Genomic DNA, 21,291 nt, shown 5'->3' on the forward strand with positions numbered 1-21,291 from the left:
CCACAACACATCCATGTAGGGATCTGCCTTTTCCCCAAATCAAATTTACATACTGCGATTAAATGTTGTCTTTGAATAAGACAATTTCTTGTACATGTAAATGATGAGAACCACAGGGACTCCTTAAACTCACTTACTTATTTTATCTAAAAAGACATTTCTTTGTACACTTTAAGGAGCGGGTTCTTGCTCTTATTCACGTTTGATGATTAATTCAAAGAGGGGAGGCAGATTAAACATTTCAAAGTAGGAAACAAGGCAGAGGGCAGAGAGGAATGAGATGAAAGCGGCAAGAGAAGGAGATATCAGGGCTAAGAGAGAGAGAGAGAGAGAAAGTGATGCAGATGGGGAAAACTGAGAGATTGCGGCCTCTGTTTCTCCAGTCTGTTAGTACTGCGTCTTTGTAGGGAATCTTCTGGGAAAACGGAGATATAACCCTCTAAAGTCTCCCGGCTTCATGTAGGGTCAAAATCTTTTGATCAGAGGTGACTGGGAATAAAAGGATGAAGGAGGTCATAGTGAAAAGTAGGCAGGAAGAACTGAAGACAGATAAATAGAGGATGAGTGACGGAAGATGGGGTTTGAGATAAAAAAAAAAAAAAAGAAAAATGAGGAGGGTGGTGTCTGCTGTGTTTGATGGGATGATGAGGTGGACAGACTTGGATTTCACGCTGTCTGCTTCAAGCTGGAGGGGCAGCTGAAGAGGGGCAGTTATGGGAAGGATGTTCTTCAGTCATCGTGCTAAAGAGAGAGTGTGCGGGATGGTTTACTCCAAAATGGCACTAGCGAGTTGGTTTCATATGGCAAGAAAAACAAGTGTCAGCAGTTGTCCGTGTGTGTGTGTGTGTGTGTGTGTGTGTGTGTGTGTGTGTGTGTGTGTGTGTGTGTGTGTGTGTGTGACACTCTCAGAGGGGGGGCTTTACATCATAAGCTTGATATTGATTACACAGACTGTCAGATGCATGGTCGACACCAGATACTGCAGCCATATGTCCACATGAAGGAAGTGCACACTCAGACGCACACACACACACACACACACACACATCAATAACTGCTTGCCCTTCACTGTTGCTGAACTTGCCCATCCATATTATAGCCCTTTATTTTTTTAACCAGTGGATCTTTTTTACATCCCAACACATGAATCAAGATTTCATACAGCCATACGATCTTACGTTGTGATTCACACGGTTTCGTGATCTCACATAGCAGCTGTACAGCATCTGCTCTGGCACAGTGCACTGACAGGCCGGTTGGTAACCAAGTCAAAGCCAGAAGTAAAAAAGGAGAAGGAGAGTTTTTCTCAAAAAGTCTGAAAGCCAAGGAAGCTGTGACTTTAAAAGTGTTCTGTTACTTTAACCATACTGTAAAATTGGACAAACAGCTTTTGCCTCGAAAACAGTAACATCAAAATTGGAGAGCAAAATTATGCTAGCTTTTTTGTTTTTCCACAGTACCAAAGTAATGAAAATACTTAATTTAAAGTTAAATTCAGAGCAGCTGGTTGTGCGACCAACAGGAAGTTGCAGAGTGCCCTCTGGTGGACAAACTATGCAGCTTCAACACTCATAACACTGAAGGGTGTTTCCTTTCTCTCTTCTGTACTATTTACATTTTCATTTATTAGCAAGACTGAATTGGATGGATGGATGGATGTGTTTACTTGGTTTAAATCTGACCCCCAGAATTTAGAACAAATGCATAAATACACAACAACAAAAAACATTTAGAACCAGAGGTATTAGTTAGGGGGGTAAAAAAAACAACCCAAAGCTGCTGTGACATTATTCAGTGAGGCAACAAAACCACCGACAGTGACTCCCAAAATATGATGATGAATTATGAGTTGATACACCACTGAATGATTTGTGGTTCACGAAAGTAAACACGCACAGTATCTCCTTCACCCCTCAGTTCTATAACCATGGAGAAGAGAAGAGATGGAAAAGGGTTATCACAAAGTGCCTTGTGAGCCAAATCTTTCAAGCAGTGTTGTTGCTAATTTGTTGTCAGTCATAGGAAGTGTTACTGACCGTCAGGTTTTCAGTCAGACATGAAAAGAACACTGAAATATACATGAGTCCTTGAAATCATCACAGATTTCAACGTGCAGAAAGCTTTGAACATAAGCTCAGTGAAACACTAAGAGCTGGGGGGTTACAAATCCACCCCCCATCCAACAGCTGGAGCCTATCCCAGCTGCCATATAGGGCAAAAGGTGGGGAACACCCTGGCCAAACAAACAATTACACAGCTGTTTATTAACTGCAATAAACCACACGATCAGCTGCCACCTGTTACTTCCAAAGAGAAACAGACACCTTAGCAAAGGACCGTCAACCTGTTCGACTCCAACTTCCATGAGCCAAGCAAACAAACAAAAGAGGAGGAAACAGCAGCCTAAATCGTGCTTGTGTGTGTTTACGTGTGTGTGTTCACTCAGCAGGCAATAGCATTTAAAAATTCTAAAGCTATGCAAAATGCCTGAGAGCCTCACTGCACTACACTCCAGCATATGGTGTTTTCTCTGTTTTCTTTTACACATGATGCAGAAAATCAACCCTTAAAGCTCTCCTTCCCACGCACATGCAAATGCTTGTGCATGTGCACGGACACAAATAAACACGCTCTTATTACGTGTGCGTAATTATTGCAAAAGCAGCGCGCTGTCACCTTACGAAATCTGTGTCATAACACTCAGCTCGCACTCTCGCTTTTGCGCTCCGGGCTGTTATTTTTCAGTGTGCTGCACCTTTAAACGGCGGGCGTGGCTCTCCTACTACGACCCGCCTCTTATGCAGAATAGCCAAGAGTCCTTCCCCCGGATCATATAGTGCAGCAGTCTGCAAAGAAAGTGACCACAGCCGAAGCCTATCCAGCCCTCTGAGCGGTGGGACCGCGACCAAACGGACTCGTTCACCCTCGGTGACTGTTTACCACCTGAGAGAGACACCGAGCGCAGCAGCAGAGGGAGGGAGGGACGCTCAATTTGGGAGCAGATTGCTTGTAAAGGAATCACTGTTGCTGCTTTTTCTGTGTGTTTTTTTTTTTCTTAGTGGTGTAATTACGCACAGCGGATCCATGAAGACGCAGACAGGTTTTTCACTTTGGGCACCAGGTAAAAAAAAAACTCCTCACAGCTGACACCCAAACGCACACGTGGATGGTTTAGATAATAAGTGAACCGCTTAAAGTTTTTATTTTAATTTTATTCGGAGAGGGGTGTGTACTGGGGGTTTGACGAATGGAAAAGCCGCATCTCCAGCGCGCCCGCTGCTTAATTAACTGATCGGCTTTTTAGACGCAGCTGAATTCCTTGAGCTTGATAAGGAGTCGAGCCGAGGAGGAGCCAAATAAAGTGCTTTACGCGCGGCTCTCCGGTCTGAGCAGCCTCACCGGGAGTACCGGGGCTGCTACCTGCTGCCTGTCTGTCCAATTAATCTATTTTCAGTCCCATTTTAATCGCCTTGTTTTCTGCTGAGCAGTCAGCGGAACACCCCCGCCCCTCCCTTCAGTATCCTACTACTAAAACAGTGTTATGTAATGAGACAGTTGCGAAACTTTGAACTTCTCAACAGCTGCAGCAAGACTGGTGTTCTGGTTTTGGTTTGTTTTTGTTGTTTAAACCTTGCGGCATGTGAGCGGAGAATCTTTATGCCTGAAAGTCAGTGTCTTCACCTCCACTACCACTCTCTCCAAATACTGTCTTATGAAGTCTTTACCGATTTGCAAACAAGGTTCTAGTGATTTAAGTAATCTGTTACACCTTCTTTTTTTTAAGGTGGAGGTTTATTTCCTCAAAGGCAGGTCGCTGTTTACGAGGATAAACTGCATCATTATCTAACAGGCAGCGATGCATGAAAATAGATGCATTATGCATTTACCACAGGGTCGGACCCCCCGCCCCCCCCCCAATAAATAAACAAATGATTAAAAACAAAATACGCACAGCGGTGTTATTATTTCTGATGCGAATGAGGCTCAGTTCTGATCCAGCTGTCGGCTCTGTGTGTGTGTCTCAGCAGACAGCGGGAACAGGGAGTGATTCACCCCGCTGCCTCCAGCCACCCATGCCGGGCATTAGCTCCACCGCGCCTCGTTATGAAAACTGGGACATGGACCACCTCGACCACTACCAACATTATTTCTACGACGACCACGACCCGGACGAGGATTTCTTCAAGTCCACTGCGCCCAGCGAGGACATATGGAAGAAATTCGAGCTTGTGCCGACCCCGCCCATGTCCCCTATCCGGGCGGTGGAAGGGTCGGGCAGGGTCGGACTGCTCTACCCGTCTCTCGGAGACAAGCTGGAGTGGGTGTCCCAGTTCTTGGGGCAGGAGGATGAGCAGCAGCATCAGCAGGATGTGCCGTGCAAGCTGGCTACGACCGGCGACTCGTTCGGGAACCTAAGCTCTATCATAATCCAGGACTGCATGTGGAGCGGCTTCTCGGCCGGACAGCAGCTGGAGAGAGTTGTAGGGGAGCGGTACTCTGCCTGTCCCGGGACCGGAGTGGCCGCTAAAGTCGCAGCCGGGTCCGCTGTCACCTCCCCCGGGAGGGTGCAGAGTGGCCCCGGTGACACTGTTGCCCTCGGCGGCTTGGCTGCGGACTGCGTGGACCCCACCGCGGTTCTCACGTTCCCGATAACAGGCGGATGCAAGAAACAAGTGTCTTCTGGTTCCGAATCACAGAGCGACTCTTCAGGTCAGTAACAGGTGAAGCGCACTGATGTACAGCGTGAATGGTAGCTCTTTCTCTGTGCAGTTGTGTGTCACAGTGACGTTGAACAGGTAGTTCAGTGGCCATAGTTACTTGTTCTGTTTCCACCACATCCCTGTCGCGCACACACACACACACACACACACAGTACTTAACACACTGGAACTTCCAGACCCGCCCAGTCATGTTTTATTTAAGTCTCCTTCATTTGTTTGCTTGGATCAGTGACTTTTAGGTATTTTGTTTTTGAACTTAGTCTTTTTTATTACATTTTTATTGCTTTGGTCAGCCATCTTGGCAGTAATGGCTGGCATGGCACATGATGGTGACTGCATTGCGTTACCTTTGGTGCATGCAACACATGCTTGAAGCCCAGAGAGCGACACACCCATCCAAACATCTGCTGCTTGGCAGGGATCCAGCAGACCAGCTGCTACTTCTCCCTGCTCCTCTCCTCCAGTCTGACTTATGATAACAATATTCTCTCTGCCGGCTCTCCCTGACCTCAAATTTGACATGAATTCAATAAAGAACACTTATTATTGGAACTTTATGTAACTGGGAGGGATTGAGAAGCCCCCCCCCCCCCCCCCCCCCACACACACACACACACACACACCTTAGTTATTCTGTCTCGCCTAAATTTTCCCTGAGACAAGACCTACTTTTTCCCAATTTTGTATTTTTTTTTTTTTCCCCACTCCCCCGAACCCATGTGATCGAGTCTGGTATGTGGGCTGCCATGTGATGTCGAGCTCGGAGCGTGTGTGGAATGCCACAAAGGGAACTTGTTGCTGCATTCCTCCGCTCAACAGGCTCCGGCGCCAATTGTGTTGGGGGGTGTATTTGGGCCGAGCCAGCCCGGGCTGTGAATAGGAGCAGTGGGGGATTAGCCCGTTCAGGAGGGTTCAGGCTGGGCCTGCACAGTCCTTTTTTTTTTTTTTTTTTTTTTTTTTTGACAGTGTTGAGCATTTCATGGAGAGACAGGAGCTCTGAGAGGAGGAGAATGAGCCAGCCCGGGAAACAGATGTGTGTTTAAGCTTCAGTAAAGAGCTATTATAGGGTTACTCTGGAGAGTCCGTCCTGTATGCTTTTGTAATATGAGACTTGAGACTTGCTTTTCACATGAGTGCTGCTGAGGATAATAGCTGGGGTCGCCTTACTCCCAGCTTTGTGTCTGTCCCCTCTTCTTGCTGTGATCTTAGTTACTTAAGAGTGTGTTTTAATCTATAAGAGTGCTGAAAGTCTCCTGGGAGTCTACTCGATTTGCGGGAATGGAGTCAAAATTTTTATTTTATTTTATTTATTTATTTCTTTTAAACCCTGTTTCCACTCTAGTAAATAGAGGAACAAATGGGTTTCGCAGCGCTGGATATTAGTCGGCTCATTTTAACAAGTTGAAGAAGCACCTGAGTGCTTCACAGCCTAACCTGTCTCTCCCTCTCATGCTCACTCTGTGCACATGAATGAAGAGGGGGAATTTCCACTCAGGGAGCTGAACTAATGCAGTGATGATTCAGAGCCTTGGTGAGAGTGTGTGAGTGAGGGAGATCATGCAGGTTTCGCGAGGCTCTGTGAATATCTTTTTCGCAGAAGCATTTAATTGGCCTGAGGAGGCGGGAGGCTAGAGCGAGCGTGTCAGTCAGGCTGCTCACCTCAGCTGGCATTTTAAGTCTTAAACGCTTCACTCTGTGTCTTTCTTCTCTTTGGACACACATTTATCCAGTTTCTTACCTGTTTATTTTCCCCTTCAGATGATGATGATGACAAAGATGAGGATGAAGAGGAGATTGATGTGGTCACGGTGGAGCACAAGCAGCAGCGTAAACCTCGCCGACTGGTCAACACCCGCAAGCCAGTGACCATCACAGTACGAGCTGACCCCTTCGACCCCGGCATGAAGCGTTTCCACATCTCAATCCACCAACAGCAGCACAACTACGCCGCTCCCTCCCCGGACACTCTGCCGACAGCACCCGAGCCGCCGCGGAAGAGGGTTCGGCAGGAGAACGCATCGGCTCAGGTGACGCCGCCGCCTCCCCAGAACTCTAGTTCCCACCAGCCCCGGCCCGGCCACGCACCAGTGAATTTGGACAGCAGAAACCCTCACATGACCGTGGCCAGGTCGGAGTCACCTAACCTCAGCGCCTCCTCTCCTACCTCCTCCGCCTCGCCGTCATCTCCTTCATCCTCCTCATCTCACCCCCAGAGATCCCCTTCAAAGCCCCCCTCCTTCTTGCACCTCTCCAGCCCGCAGTCGTCCGACTGCGAGGACACCGACAAGCGCAAGGCGCACAACTTTCTCGAGCGCAAGCGGCGGAACGACCTGCGCTCACGTTTTCTGTCGTTGCGGGACGAGATCCCGGGCTTGGCGGACTGCCCCAAGACTCCCAAGGTGGCCATCCTGACCCGAGCCACTGAGTACCTGCAGCAGCTGCACGCCAGCGACCGGCAGAAGGCTCAGGAGAGGAAGCAGCTGAAAGCCCGGCAGCTGCAGCTGCTGCAGAGGCTGGCGCAGCTTAAGCGCTCCTGAATCTGACCCGGCACCTCACACGTACACTCACAGGACTGAACGGGACTCTGTGAGGATGAAAAAACACTAATGTTCACTTGGAATAGTGCGGGTGGATTTCATTTTTTTTTTTCCTTTTCTTTTGTTTGTTTTGTGGTTTGCACATTAGCTTCTGAGTGACTGACGAGGCCACAAGCAGTCATGACAGCAAGCTTAGGGACTGGTGATCACACGGGGGTATCTGTGGATTGGTGTATGCGTGGGCTTTCAGTTTTAGGTTTGTCCAGCCCCCCCCCCCCCAAGCCCACACTGTCGCTTGTTACGGCCTGCCGCGTTTGTTTGACGAAACTGCCGCGACTGTGTCGTTAACTGCTGCACCACCTCCTCGATTATGACAGACTCTTGTTGCGCTTGCACAGCTGCGACATCCCCCCCTGAAATGTCTTTGTGTACTTTCCATCACATGGCCTCCAAGTTCTTGATATCCAACATGTTGACCCTTTGTTTTTCTTTTTATCTGTCATTGTCCTCAAATCTCTTTCCCTTTCTTGTTTTCTTCACACTACTTCTAACCTCTGGCCAGCCAGAGACGCGGAGCAGTGTTATCATGTCCGTCTCGAGCAGATGAAGTCCCGACTCCTCTGCCTGCAGGTTCCAGATTGCAGCTTTCGGTGTCTTACCCCCTCAATCGTCAGACGTTTCAAAAGCATCGGCTTTGCCCTTCTGTTTCGTTGCGTTATTTGGAGAAGATACAAATTTAGCAAAAATCCCAAGAATGTTCCCGCCTGTCTTTTCGTATTGTGCCATGGAGACCAGCCAGAAGATGAATGTCAGCATCCCTTAGTTAACTAAGAGAATCTTTTAGGACCTGATTTGAAATCTTTGTCCCCCCCCCTCAAAAAATGCCTGTAGATGAAGCCCACTGAGGTTCAGCTGTATGTTTTTTCATCTTGCTGTCTCATGAAGTCTTTTTTTTTTTTTTTTCCTGTTTTTTGCATTGATGTAATGCCTTTAGAAGCCTTTCAGTGTATGTAGACTGTCCAGTTGGATGTTATGTATATAGTACACTTCCTGTACAGTCCCTTCCAAACCAAAACCAGAGCTGTCTACTATACTCGCCCTAGTTGGTTTTTTGTTTTTTGGCTCAAGCTTGCTGGCTTTTCAGAGACCACTCAAAGCTTCTATTTTTGTTAATAAAATGATTATTAAAAGGAAAAAAAAGTAAAAATAAAACACTTTGAACGTTGATCACACTAGTCACTTTGTCACAATGTTTTTCATTTGTTACTGTTTTCAGAGCCTCCTTGTTTTCATACTTGTGTGTTTCTGGGGTTTCTTCATTTGTTTAAATAATAAATCAGACCAGTCAGAAGTTTTTATACTATATTTTCCTACCAAGTTGTGTTTCAGTGTGAGCTAATGACTGTTTTTTGGTTAATCGCAGTGGACTGGGCTTTATTGGTGGTTTATGTGCTGAAAGTTGTGTATCTTGATTGGATACCCCACCACAAACAATTCAATCACTATAGCTGTAACGCTCTTAGATCTAGTGCAGGTGTTATGGATGGTGTGTGGACTTAAGAGGATCTACTGATGAAACTTTCGGCTGTGTGTAGCCTTGATGTCGATGCTTTCTGCTTTTTCTTTTTCTTTTTTGTGCAAGCCTGGTGGTGCCTGTTGTCCTGTAAGCCATGCAATAGGACACTGTAGCCCCGGATCGAGTACTGTAAACGATGAGTTTTATTTCCAGCTTCACTCGCTCTCAGGAAAATCCATGTAGACTGCAGCTTTCGTATCATGGCTGTAGACTGTGCTTTTGGAAGGGGGGGTAACCTGTTATTATGCTGTTTGTAACAACCTCAGGAGCCACCACAGATGGGAGAAAGTGAGCTTTAAGAGCAGGAGATGAATGGATTTGGTTGAAGAATTGTGTGCTTTCCCCCCCGCTTCCTCCTTAATGCTCATTAATTCAGCACAAACCACCAGTAAACCCAGTCAGGTTTTTCCCCCAGCAGGGTACACCCATGACAGTGGTTTACATAGTAGTAGTTGTTGTTGTTGTTGCTTTTGTTTCGTTTGTTTGTTTGTTTGTTTGTTTGCTTGTCTCTTCCCCCCCCCCCCCCCCCCTTGTGTGATGGTCACTGGTTTCTGCTGTAGCACAGTCATAGTAGCAGTGAATTCGTTTTTTTTTTTGTTTTGTTTTGTTTTTTTGTTTTTTTTTTTGGGACCTTGTCTCAGCACTTTTCTTTTTCCTGTACCTCATAAGCCTCAGTGTATGAAGAGTAAGTCAGAAAAGTAAATAAATTCCATGGTTTGACTTCATAAATCAATCATTTGTCTCTCTTTCTTGAGTATATCACAGAAATCAGACAATCAACAGCAGAAACGGGAAACCTATTTGCCAGTCAGTGTTGTTGCACTGACGTATGCGCACACAGTAGCGCTTCACAACATAGTCAGCTGGGGAAAAAAAAACCCTGAATGGCCATGGGGAGGTCTTATCAGCAGGAAAAGCTGCAAAATTTGAGAAAAATAGAATTAAAAGTCCAAAATTTATGACATCCTTCACATTTTCCAAAGCTGTCTAGTGGGCCAATTCTGGCCCTCAGGCCTTGTATTTGACACCCTTTCTTTAAAGTTTTATTCTGGGGGTAAAGCTGTAAAATTTTTGAAAAGCTTTTCCTTTTGTGAGGTACAAACAGCATTGCAGTTTTCATAATTTTGGACTTCTACACCACCACAACAGGCTTAAAATGAAACAAGGATTCAATTAAAGTGCAGATTTGCACTTAAGCAGAGATAAAAGATCCTAGGGTAATTTGTGAACCCACAATATGAGCTCGACATGTGCAGCATCCAATTCTATTACACACAGACACTGTGAATGAGTGAACACAATCCCCCCCACTCCTCATCCAGTGTTTCTTCTATGCGGTCTCCAGGGTAACTCTTGGTAGCATCTTCACCATGGCAATAAACATCTTTGCTCACTACTGCAGAGCGCTGGCAGTTTCCATAGAAACAGTGCCAACTATGCGGTTAAATGTATCTGCAAAAAGCATCGCACGGGTACCCTGAATGTAGCAACGAGCGATCTGATTGGTGCAAAAATACAGCATCAAAGCCATCTACCGTTATGATAACTTGGTTGCTGGTTAATTCGGAACTGGACGGAACCGGTTACTGCCAGTAAAACCGTTTAATCCAGTCAATTTAATTTATACCAGCGACAAGACTGAACCAGTATAGTAGTAGTAATAATAATAATAATAATAATGTTACAGCAGTAACGGCTCCCCGTTGCTCGGCAACAGAACCCTCCTCCTGTCTCCTGTGCTCACAGCGCATGCGCGCGGTCGTCAGCTGGGCGCCGATGACGCAGCATCATGGCGGCTTCCACTCTGAGCGTGCAGGGTGCTCTGCGGAGAGCAATGGTCCCGTCTTTAGTAGTGATTTTGGGAGCTACCGGCACCGGCAAGTCTAAGCTAGCGATCGAGATCGGAAAACGGCTTCAGGGGGAAATAATCAGCGCCGACTCCATGCAGGTAGGAACACGAGGGAATGCGCAGGGAGTCCTTGACATGGCAGCCATTATGCTTTACATGACCCTCCGGTTGTTGAAATATTTGGAGAAAGGGAGAGCAAAACGTGAAAATAAATAAATAAATAAATAAGGTAGATCCGAATTCAGAGAAGCAGCACGTCATGTAAGGTGGTGCTGACTAATAGAGAAGACGTAGAAGGCCAGATCAGTGCGCCAGATAGCAGACAATAGGAAAATAAAACGTCAAGACGTAAAATATGAAACTTCGTCAGACGGTCATTATAGCATAGTTTAACAGATGTAACGCTTACCTTAGAGGTCTTCGAGCAGCGGAGGGGTAAGTGTTTCAAAATTTGTCTGATCTGCTTTAGCTTTGGTTTGTAGCACCCACAGACTGTATATAAAAGATGGACGCAACCACCTTGATGTTGGTTTCTGGTTGCATTTTAAAACATCAGTGTTGGTACTTTGGCCCTTTTTGGAGGCAAACTTGACCGTATTTATTCTTCTATGGCTGAAGTGCACTGTCATCAGCTAAAGCTAGCAAGCGTAGTTAGCATAAACTGTGCAGGTGCAAACACAAAAACCTGCTAATTCAAGCTTATTAGCAGGTAGTAGCATTTCACCAAAGCTAGGTGCAAATCTGTCAGTTCTTTTCTGCCTCACATACCTCCTCTGAAGTTGCTCTGAAAGTTGAGATTGTCTACAGAGAAACCAAAAGTTTCTTCATAGCCACTGTCACAATTTTGTAGCTGAATTTGAGAATGAGTTGGTTTTGGAGCCAACTTTAGATCATTAGAGGAGCTGTAGTTTTCTGAGGTTAGCTCTTGGTTGTTGGATGGTATTATTCAGTAACATAAAATACATATACATATGGATCTCTGTATTATCAAGCATGAAAAATACATATAGGAAGTGCTTAATAGATGTCAGGACTTCACTCAACTATCACCATTTTTAGTGAGGTGTTCATTTTTACTCATTTATTTGCAATAAATAAGTAAAAATAAAAATCATACTTGTGTAGCAGTGAAGACTATGGTAGAGAAAGACTTGTCAGAGTGATATCTTTGGTTGGAACCTGTGCAGTGTTGCACAGCGTAAGCATGAATATAGATGAGTCACACCTGCAAGCCAAATCTGGCCAAATTTCTGACCAGGCACCAGAAAGTTTTGTCCCTCCTTGCTGCAGCAGCAACTTTACTGCACCTTCAAGCTAACAAGCTAGCTATCAGAGGATAACATCAAAAATGAAAAATGCTAATGGAGGCAGTCAACCTTAAGAGAGTTGGGAGACAGAGTAGTTTGTTTCATCATTTGGAATACACACCAGCACCCATAAAAAGTTATTGGTGTAGCTAAGGAGTGAGGAGTTTAAAGCGGAACTTGTACAAAGTGTGTCATTTGAAGTGGAGACGATAGGTTAAGGTAACACTTAAATATCATCTGGTTATTTACTGAATTCATTTTAATCTGATGTGACCTCAATATAGACTAATCAATGTTACGTAATTATAACTAAAAAAAGTAAAAACAAATATTATTTATAAGAGCAGAGCTACAGATTAAAAATGTCCAAGGCGAAGCGGTCAAAAGTCTGGCTGTACTTCACAGCAAAATATGCAAACTCAGCAGCCTGCAACAAGTGCTTTAAGCTGATACTGTGATACTGTCAAAGGAGGTAACACCTCAAATCTGATGAGACACCTGGCTACGCATAGCGTTTTTTTTAAAAGCCGAGAAATGCACCATATTTGATAGCTTGCTGTGAGACCTCACACCAAGCACATCTACTGCGGGTGTGGTCCCTGTTATCGGACCCAGAGTTAGCAACATCCCCCAAGAACCCGAAGAGTACAGTCCTGGCCCCTAGTCCTGCTAGTGTAGCAGAAATGATGACGGATGATGATGGCAGCAGCAGCCGTTCTTCTCTGCGTGAGTAGCTTAATGTTGTTCGTGTGTAATTTACGTTGAGTAGGCTAACCACGTTATTACATTAACGCATGTAAGGTGAACTAGCAAACACCGTTGTAGTTACATGCGGCTGTCTTCTTGTTTGATGGCAGATACTCCCTTCACCCTGGCCAAAAAGGCTAAAATGACCAAAGAAAAAGTGGAAAACAGTTAAACATGAGAGGTTTTTGGACAAAGTTTGTGTTTTTTCCATTGTTTAAGCACTGCTTCCAGCCAAGAGTGATGCCATATATGCCCCATAGCTGCAGAAAAGGCTAACATTGTTATCTTTTTACAAAAAACAGCTGAACATGAGAGGTTTTTGGACCAATTTTGTGTTCTCCATTCTTTAAGCACCGGTTTGAGCACCGTTTAAGCACCGGCACCGTTTCAAAAGTACCGGTTTGGCACCGGTATCAGATAAAACCTAAACGATACTAGAGATGGCACGATACCACTTTTTTATGTCCGATACCGATACCGATATCATAAATTTGGATATCTGCCGATACCGATATGAATCCGATATAGTGTTTTTTAATCAACAAAACTGTATAAGTTCATACTGAAGTTTAAAACAACTACACTAAAGCTATTCTGTTATACCTGTATGCAAAAAAAATTTTTTCATAGTTCAGCAATACTGATCAATCTAATAAACTTAAACCTACACCATCCTCCCTATTCTGGTATTTTAAAGAGTACTTAGCATAAATATTAAGCAACCTAACTAATAGGGTTCCAACTCCCAGCAACAACAAAAATAAATAAATAAAAAATAGGGAACCACCCCTCACGCTCCACCTCATGATGCTTAATCGACGTAATCAACCTTAATTTGATGCAGTGTGAAAAAAAATGCACTGAAATCAATTATTTTTCAAGAAATATTAAATAGATTCAACATCTTTCTTCAACAAAATTGCAGACTGCACAGATGGTACCTTCCCAAAGGAAAAAGTACTATAGCTTACTAGGGTATATATATTAGACTTAATAGTTACTATATACAGTAATTGACTTCTATTCATTTTACATCAAATTAAAACTTTGGGTGTCAGATAATTATTTATTAAAAGCTCGACATTTTAAATGAGAATAAGAAAGAAAAGTATGTCTTTGTGCCCCCTTTTCCCTGTTAATGCCCTATCGGCCCCCCTGGCTAAACTTTGCTAGATCCGCCCCTGCACAGTTACCAGCGTCAGCTACGTAGAAAAAGATCCTCGAGTAGAAAGTAATAATAAATAAATTCTAACAACAGCTTATCAAGCTTAAATGTGCTGCTGTTGTTCAGCCGCTGGTTTCCTCTTTCTGGTGCAAAGTGGGCCAAAAGCAAACTAGAGACACGGACTCGCGACAGAAAAGCCGATCAGCTGATCGTTAAGCAGTTTCACCATTGAAGTAGCAGCAGGAGAGGCAGTCGCTTGTTAAGCTTAACGCAGGAATGCTTTACAAACATTCAGAGATGGACTTACACACTTGCTTTACTTCTCTCGGGATAACTTTGTCGGAGATGAAATGCCGGGTTGCTAGCGAAGCTCCACATGCTATCCAGACCACCGACAGGTCCCGCATGCCACAGCCGCTCTATCACGTGATGCATACTGCTCCGACGTGCTAACGTTCTGAGGTGAGTTACGGCGTGTTGCAAGTTTTGTGAGGTGCTTTCGTTATATTTAATGGATCGGATTACATTTTTTTTATTTTTCTCCGATATCCGATCCAGTAATTTAGGTCAGTATCGGACCGATACCGATACGTAATATTGGATCGGTCCATCTCTAAACGATACCCAGCCCTACATAACAGTCAGATAAGTCAAAATTTACTCAGCTCATTCTTCTTGCTTCCTCCACTTCCGTACCATTGATTCATTAATGTTGAATTCTCTCGCAGCTGCTCTATTCCCGTGTGGTTGCAGTATGTTAATAACTAACCTTGTAATGTGGATGGATTACAGTGGGGCAAAAAAGTATTTAGTCAGCCACCGATTGTGCAAGTTCCCCCACCTAAAATGATGACAGAGGTCAGTAATTTGCACCAGAGGTACACTTCAACTGTGAGAGACAGAATGTGAAAAAAAAATCCATGAATCCACATGGTAGGATTTGTGAAGAATTTATTCGTAAATCAGGGTGGAAAATAAGTATTTGGTCAATAACAAAAATACAACTCAATACTTTGTAACATAACCTTTGTTGGCAATAACAGAGGTCAAACGTTTACTATAGGTCTTTACCAGGTTTGCACACACAGTAGCTGGTATTTTGGCCCATTCCTCCATGCAGATCTTCTCGAGAGCAGTGATGTTTTGGGGCTGTCGCCGAGCAACACGGACTTTCAACTCCCGCCACAGATTTTCTATGGGGTTGAGGTCTGGAGACTGGCTAGGCCACTCCAGGACTTTCAAATGCTTCTTACGGAGCCACTCCTTTGTTGCCCGGGCGGTGTGTTTTGGATCATTGTCATGTTGGAAGACCCAGCCTCGTTTCATCTTCAAAGTTCTCACTGATGGAAGGAGGTTTTGGCTCAAAATCTCACGATACATGGCCCCATTCATTCTGTCCTTAACACGGATCAGTCGTCCTGTCCCCTTGGCAGAAAAACAGCCCCATAGCATGATGTTTCCACCCCCATGCTTCACAGTAGGTATGGTGTTCTTGGGATGCAACTCAGTATTCTTCTTCCTCCAAACACGACGAGTTGAGTTTATACCAAAAAGTTCTACTTTGGTTTCATCTGACCACATGACATTCTCCCAATCCTCTGCTGTATCATCCATGTGCTCTCTGGCAAACTTCAGACGGGCCTGGACATGCACTGGCTTCAGCAGCGGAACACGTCTGGCACTGCGGGATTTGATTCCCTGCCGTTGTAGTGTGTTACTGATGGTGACCTTTGTTACTTTGGTCCCAGCTCTCTGCAGGTCATTCACCAGGTCCCCCCGTGTGGTTCTGGGATCTTTGCTCGCCGTTCTCATGATCATTTTGACCCCATGGGATGAGATCTTGCGTGGAGCCCCAGATCGAGGGAGATTATCAGTGGTCTTGTATGTCTTCCATTTTCTGATGATTGCTCCCACAGTTGATTTTTTCACACCAAGCTGCTTGCCTATTGTAGATTCACTCTTCCCAGTCTGGTGCAGGTCTACAATACTTTTCCTGGTGTCCTTCGAAAGCTCTTTGGTCTTGGCCATGGCGGAGTTTGGAGTCTGACTGTTTGAGGCTGTGGACAGGTGTCTTTTATACAGATGATGAGTTCAAACAGGTGCCATTCATACAGGTAACGAGTGGGGGACAGAAAAGCTTCTTACAGAAGACGTTACAGGTCTGTGAGAGCCAGAGATTTTCCTTGTTTGAGGTGACCAAATACTTATTTTCCACCCTAATTTACGAATAAATTCTTTACAAATCCTACCATGTGGATTCATGGATTTTTTTTTCACATTCTGTCTCTCACAATTGAAGTGTACCTCTGGTGCAAACTACTGACCTCTGTCATCATTTTAAGTGGGGGAACTTGCACAATCGGTGGCTGACTAAATACTTTTTTGCCCCACTGTATCTCAGTTGTTCTCCTGACTGAAGTTTGGGCCATTTACAGCATCCTGCCATGCGATTGCATTTGTCCATAACCCTCGGGAACCGTCACGGTACAGCTTCCTAGCTTACCCAAGTTCTACTAAAACATTTTTGACAGATTTTTGAGCGCCGTGTACCACATAAAATCGGTTTGAGGTCAGTAAGTACAACCAGAATGCGAATTTGCCTTATAATCTAGTGCACCAGATTATAAGGCGCACTGTTGATTTTTGAGAAAATTAAAGGGTGATATTGCAAGTTTATTATTTTCTAGTGATTTTGAAGTTTGTTTAATCTTAAGGTTGAATGGAGATTTGTAGAAATGAGTGCAAGGACACAATTAAAGAGTGACTGTTATTCTTTTACATCAGGAAATGCTCCACACACACTATGAGTGGCTGTCGTGTTCAGGCTTATATGTCCAGGTGGCAGCCTACTTGCAGAACTGTAATCGCATTGCATGCATTTTATTGACTTGGTGGCGTCGTGGAAAAGCAGCTGTTTTTGCTGACTGCTTTAACCTTTATGTGGACTGCATTGTACGTGAGTAGACTGAGCCGGATTTGCATTTTCAGGAAAATTGAAGCGTGTCAGAAAGTTGTTTTATGCCAACCTCTGATTCAGTTAGTCATCCATCCATTTTCTTAATTGCTTATCAGGGTCGTAGGGAAGGAGGGGACTGGACCCTATCCCAGCTGTCATAGGGCGAGAGGCGAGGCACTCCCTGGAAAGGTCACCAGTCTGTTGCAGTGCTGGTGTGAGTCTCATGAGTTTGCCAGCCTTTCTCCAACGTGGCTTTAAGACTGTTGTTCTGTTGGTGTCTTTCATGGTTAATACAGTCAGTATCACAGCATTGTATACTACACAGATATACCTGTTCACTCGAGTTGTTAAACTTCAAGCAGAGTAAAGGTTTGGTGGAGGTAGGGGTCAGGTAGAGGTTACAGGCTGTGTCAGTTTTAGGGAAATGAATGTAAATGAGTGCAATGTTCTCTGCAGCGATGGAGGCACGCCTCTTTGTGCGTGTCTCTGTGTCAAAGCAGTGACATTTAAAATCTCTCACACTTGTGTCATCCCCTCACCTCTCTCTCAGCCCCACCCTGCCGTTTGGTTCCCAGGCTCTGTTACCACAGCAACCAGAAAGGCACATTCACTTCTCACAGAGAAAGCTGGGTGCTGGTTTGAGTCTGGTTCATGTTATAGAACAGAAATGCACAGAGGGGGGAAAAAAAAATCCAGCTATCCACAGATGCCGGTGTCCTGCGGGGCTTTCTCTTATTTGGTAACTAATCACATCTTCCATCACCTTCCTTCCCCAACCCCCGTCTACCTGCTTCTTGATGTGCATTGTCCTTGAGAGCGTCTGTCCCTGTGGGGAGTTGCCTCTTCCAGCAGTCACCTGGTATTGGGCAAACTGGGTTACACTAATAACATTTCAGCCCAGAATATCTCGGCAACCAGCGGCCCTGGTTGGAGAGAAATTGTGGCCTAGTTACAGCACGGCAGCCCCGTCCGCAGCCTCCTTACAGTATCTGGCCTTGTTGCCTCCTGTCAGTGTGTGTGACAGCGAGAGAAAGCCGGAGAGACACGCAGACACGGAGCGAGTGAGAAAGTGGCTGCTTATGTGAGAATGGGGCTGTGTATAGGCTAGAGCTGGCCTGTGTTGTCTTTGGGATAGGAAACAGTCTGGGCTTGTTTGGGAGAAAGCAGCATTGTGCTGAGCTGGTGCATATTCAGCGCCGTGCTACGCCGGGCCCGGCAGCTGAGAGTGAATGGGCACGCTGTGGCCACTGGGAAGTGCCTATTGTCCCGTGGAGAATCGGTTCCCACACTCCCTAACACTCCTATTGTGTTCCTTCACCCCCCCTCTCCTTCCCTCCCGACCACAGCCCCGGCCCCCAGCCCACAGTTCATTGGACATGCAGGGGGATATTATTCACTCATTAAACGAACATGCTATCCATGGCAAACGCACAAGTGGCTCGCTGTACTGTCACTGAATGAGGCTCTGACGAGCAGCGTAAACCCTCGGTTCCCAAAGTGGGGTCCAGGGACCAGCAGAGGTCCTTCAGTAAGAGCATTTGGAATTGGAACAACTGATTTTAAGTTTCACAGCCTTCATTGTTCCTGTCATCGCACCGGGTGTCTGCAAGTCTGAGCTGTGTTAAATAGGCAGTTATTTAAAGCTCCTGATGGTGCACAGAGAGAGAACCTCAGGTGCACATGTTCACTATTAGATTATTCCGGAACTGGGTTAGTAGTTGCATTACAGCATATCTTTAGCTAAATTTAACTGGACTTGATGCCCTTTTGCGTTTAATTTTCTGTAATTCCTTTTCTTGTACTGGTTGCAGAGATTAGATTGTACCATTTTTCTCCTTTTCCTTTTCTCTCCAATTTACAGGTTTCATTGACCTTTGATTCAAGTAAAGGTTCAATTAAAAAGGTCTTTGGGGGGGACTTAAGTTTGGCTGTTTTAATTTGATCATTGATCCACTGTGGCAAGGGGATGTGTATGTGTGCACACATGGTTTCCTAAATTAAATTTGAAAAAAAAAAAAAGCTCTTTATAACAGAACCTTTATCTGCAAATTCTTTATTTATCAGGTAATTTGTGATAAATAAATGGTGATGCAGTGCTGGCTGGTAGTCTTTATTCTTCTCTGCAGTGCCAGGTGAGCTTTTGTTCAGCCACACATGAACCAGTTCCCCAGCTGATGTTATGTCTGGTTCCACTTGCATGTCCTCCAGTTGGAGCAAGTCTCCAGAACTGAAGTCGTCAGTAGCTGCAGTACAAAGCAGTGGAGCTGGAGCTCGTCCCACATTGAGACGATACACTCTCAATACAGCGGATTGTTCACTAGTAAATTTGTCACGAATGGCGTCCTTCTCTCTGACTGGGGGAAAATGGAAAATAAAAATGCATAAATGAGCAGCCAGAGTGACAGATCCACTCAGGCTGCTGTTACTGGTGACGCAAACGGCAAATCTTTGATCAGTTGTACATTCTCGGGAGGCTGCTGAAGGATGCGACTTAACGGAGGTGGTCATGGGGGAAAACTGTCACACAAAGATTCTCTTTGAGGGAGGGATGACTCCCAAATAAATCCGAAGCACCGTTTGACCAGATTTAAGTCCTGAACTCAGATTTCATTGAGAATTTTTGGACTCAGCTGGCATCAGTTTGAGTTGAAAAAGGCAGCCTGCAGTTTGATGTTTTGTCAAGGTTTTTCGAATCTCATTGTTTTGTGTGTTCTCATTGTTCTGTGATTTGTGGATGTTTGTGTGTACAGCTGTTTAAGGGGATTGAACCGAAGGCCTTTGTTCCTTTGTGGGGTTGACTGGTTCCAACTTAACAGCAGCCTCCTTGTAAATAGTGGCGTCCACAGATGGTTGAGTAGCAGATTGTCGCCAACTGCCCTTGATTCCTTCGAATACACATCCAGGCAGCGTCGTGCTCTGAGTAAGAGTTTAGGTAATAATGTTGCTCTAGTCTTCGGTGTATGAATGAGATTGTGAAAAGGCAGACTGTGCAGACGTTTCCCTCTAGAGAGGAGAGATGTGTTCACGCACTGCCGCCGCGCTGATTGGACATGATGCAGAATTTGGTTGGCTCAGACGAGCTTTTGATGAGCTGCGACAGACGGACATTTGTTAATCAAGCATCACCTTGAGAGAGAGGATGATTTGTCAGGGCATCGCTTACTTACTGACAGTGCTTTGCAAGACATTATTGTTAATAACAAACTGTTGAAAGGTACTCTGTGGATCCCTCACTTTATTTGCCACTGCCCATATTTTCAGTTGTGATTCAGGTTTGTGATATCTGATAGTTTGGGCTTCTTGTACAACAAACACATGGGATATTTTGTTTTCCCAAGAAAATTTCAGGACATCAGCAAATTTTAAGAGACATCTGAGACATAAGTGGAAAATTGTGGATGAGCGTGTCTGTAAAGACCCAACAAGGATCCAAACTAAGAAACGTATGAGCCTGTTGTGTTGTTTTTGCAGACACATGCAGATAGTAGGGAAACAGGTCAAGACAGTTTCAAAAGACTGGTGGCAGGTAGAGCAGCTCGTTGTTGTCATAAAGCTGTAGTTAAGTGCTGTCTTTGTTGGGTATTAAGAGTTGTCCACTCAGGAAGCAGAAGTCCGGATGGATGCAGTGAATGAGGGCATGCGGATGGTTGTTGTTCCAAAAGAAGATGGTAGGGTTAGGGCGCGATGGAGGCAGATGATCTGCTGTAGCAGCCCCTGAAGCTAGTAGCTGACAGAAGTATTGGTAGTAGTAGAAGAAGACCACCTAAGTACAAACATGCAAAACCAGCAATACAGTTTTGTTAATACTTCAAATTCAAAGTTTGTGCACATCTTGCGATATTTTCTCATGCTTTTGTTTATTTCCCACTTTTTTGTGCCAAGGAGACCAAGAACTCCACTCAATTAAAAAAAAAAAAAAAAAAACGAAACAAAAGTTATAATGACCGACCTGTTTGAAAGGCTTTCGGCTCTTCGTCACACGCTAGCAAAATGGAACAGATGACGCAATAGTTAAATGCCAAGCCCTGCACACGGGTAAATATGAAGATCAGTCAGCAGCGGTTGCATCCGCTCAGATTAGATCAGATTGTTTTTTGTTTGTGTGAACAGATTTTTCTCGCTTACTCACAGTCGCACGTTGAATGGATTTACTAACAACATATTCATCTCCAGGAACAGCGTAAAAGCACAGCGCTGGACTGTGTGAAAGGCGTGCCTCGCAGGGGTGGGGATGGGGTCGATTTACAACAGGTCGTGCACATGCGCGCCGTATATCTTGTGACCCTTCGCTTTATTCGCGTCTGAAAGAAGGTGCCCCTGTGTTTCTCTTAAGGACTGCATGAGCGGCGAATGGGTGGATGATTTGTCAGGCTTACTCATCTGCTGCCGAATGCGAAAAATGGGCCCGAGCAGCGGGAAAGCTGCCTTGTGTC

The 21,291-nt window shown here is 45.0% G+C and overlaps 2 protein-coding genes across 4 annotated transcripts in view; both read left to right on the plus strand.

Moving 5' to 3' along the window:
* Positions 1-2,841: 2,841 nt before the first annotated feature.
* On the plus strand, positions 2,842-9,579 carry myclb (MYCL proto-oncogene, bHLH transcription factor b). 2 transcript variants are annotated; one of them, XM_085262659.1, is made up of 3 exons: positions 2,842-3,121; positions 4,026-4,710; positions 6,480-9,579. In XM_085262659.1, exons 2-3 carry the CDS (start codon positions 4,074-4,076, stop codon positions 7,256-7,258), a joined length of 1,416 nt encoding a protein of 471 aa, XP_085118785.1. In that variant the 5' UTR covers positions 2,842-3,121; positions 4,026-4,073; the 3' UTR covers positions 7,259-9,579. The 2 variants fall into 2 exon arrangements, with proteins under 2 accessions (XP_085118785.1, XP_085118786.1); XM_085262660.1 differs by having other exon boundaries at positions 4,029-4,710.
* An 885-nt stretch (positions 9,580-10,464) lies between these two features.
* Positions 10,465-21,291, plus strand: part of trit1 (tRNA isopentenyltransferase 1) — a 48,856-nt gene continuing 38,029 nt past the window's right edge. Inside the window, exon 1 of one of the 2 annotated variants that reach the window (XM_085262565.1) lies at positions 10,465-10,782. In XM_085262565.1, the coding sequence (XP_085118691.1) occupies positions 10,624-10,782 (159 nt within the window). In that variant the 5' untranslated portion in view covers positions 10,465-10,623. The remainder of the gene's footprint in view (positions 10,783-21,291) is intronic. The other variant, XM_085262564.1, reaches the window with a different exon arrangement.

Source organism: Mchenga conophoros, linkage group LG22, assembly GCF_057382185.1.
Source record: "Mchenga conophoros isolate Kocher_MC1m ecotype Shallow Benthic linkage group LG22, M_conophoros_male_GT1.1, whole genome shotgun sequence".
NCBI classification, from domain to species: Eukaryota; Metazoa; Chordata; class Actinopteri; order Cichliformes; family Cichlidae; genus Mchenga; species Mchenga conophoros.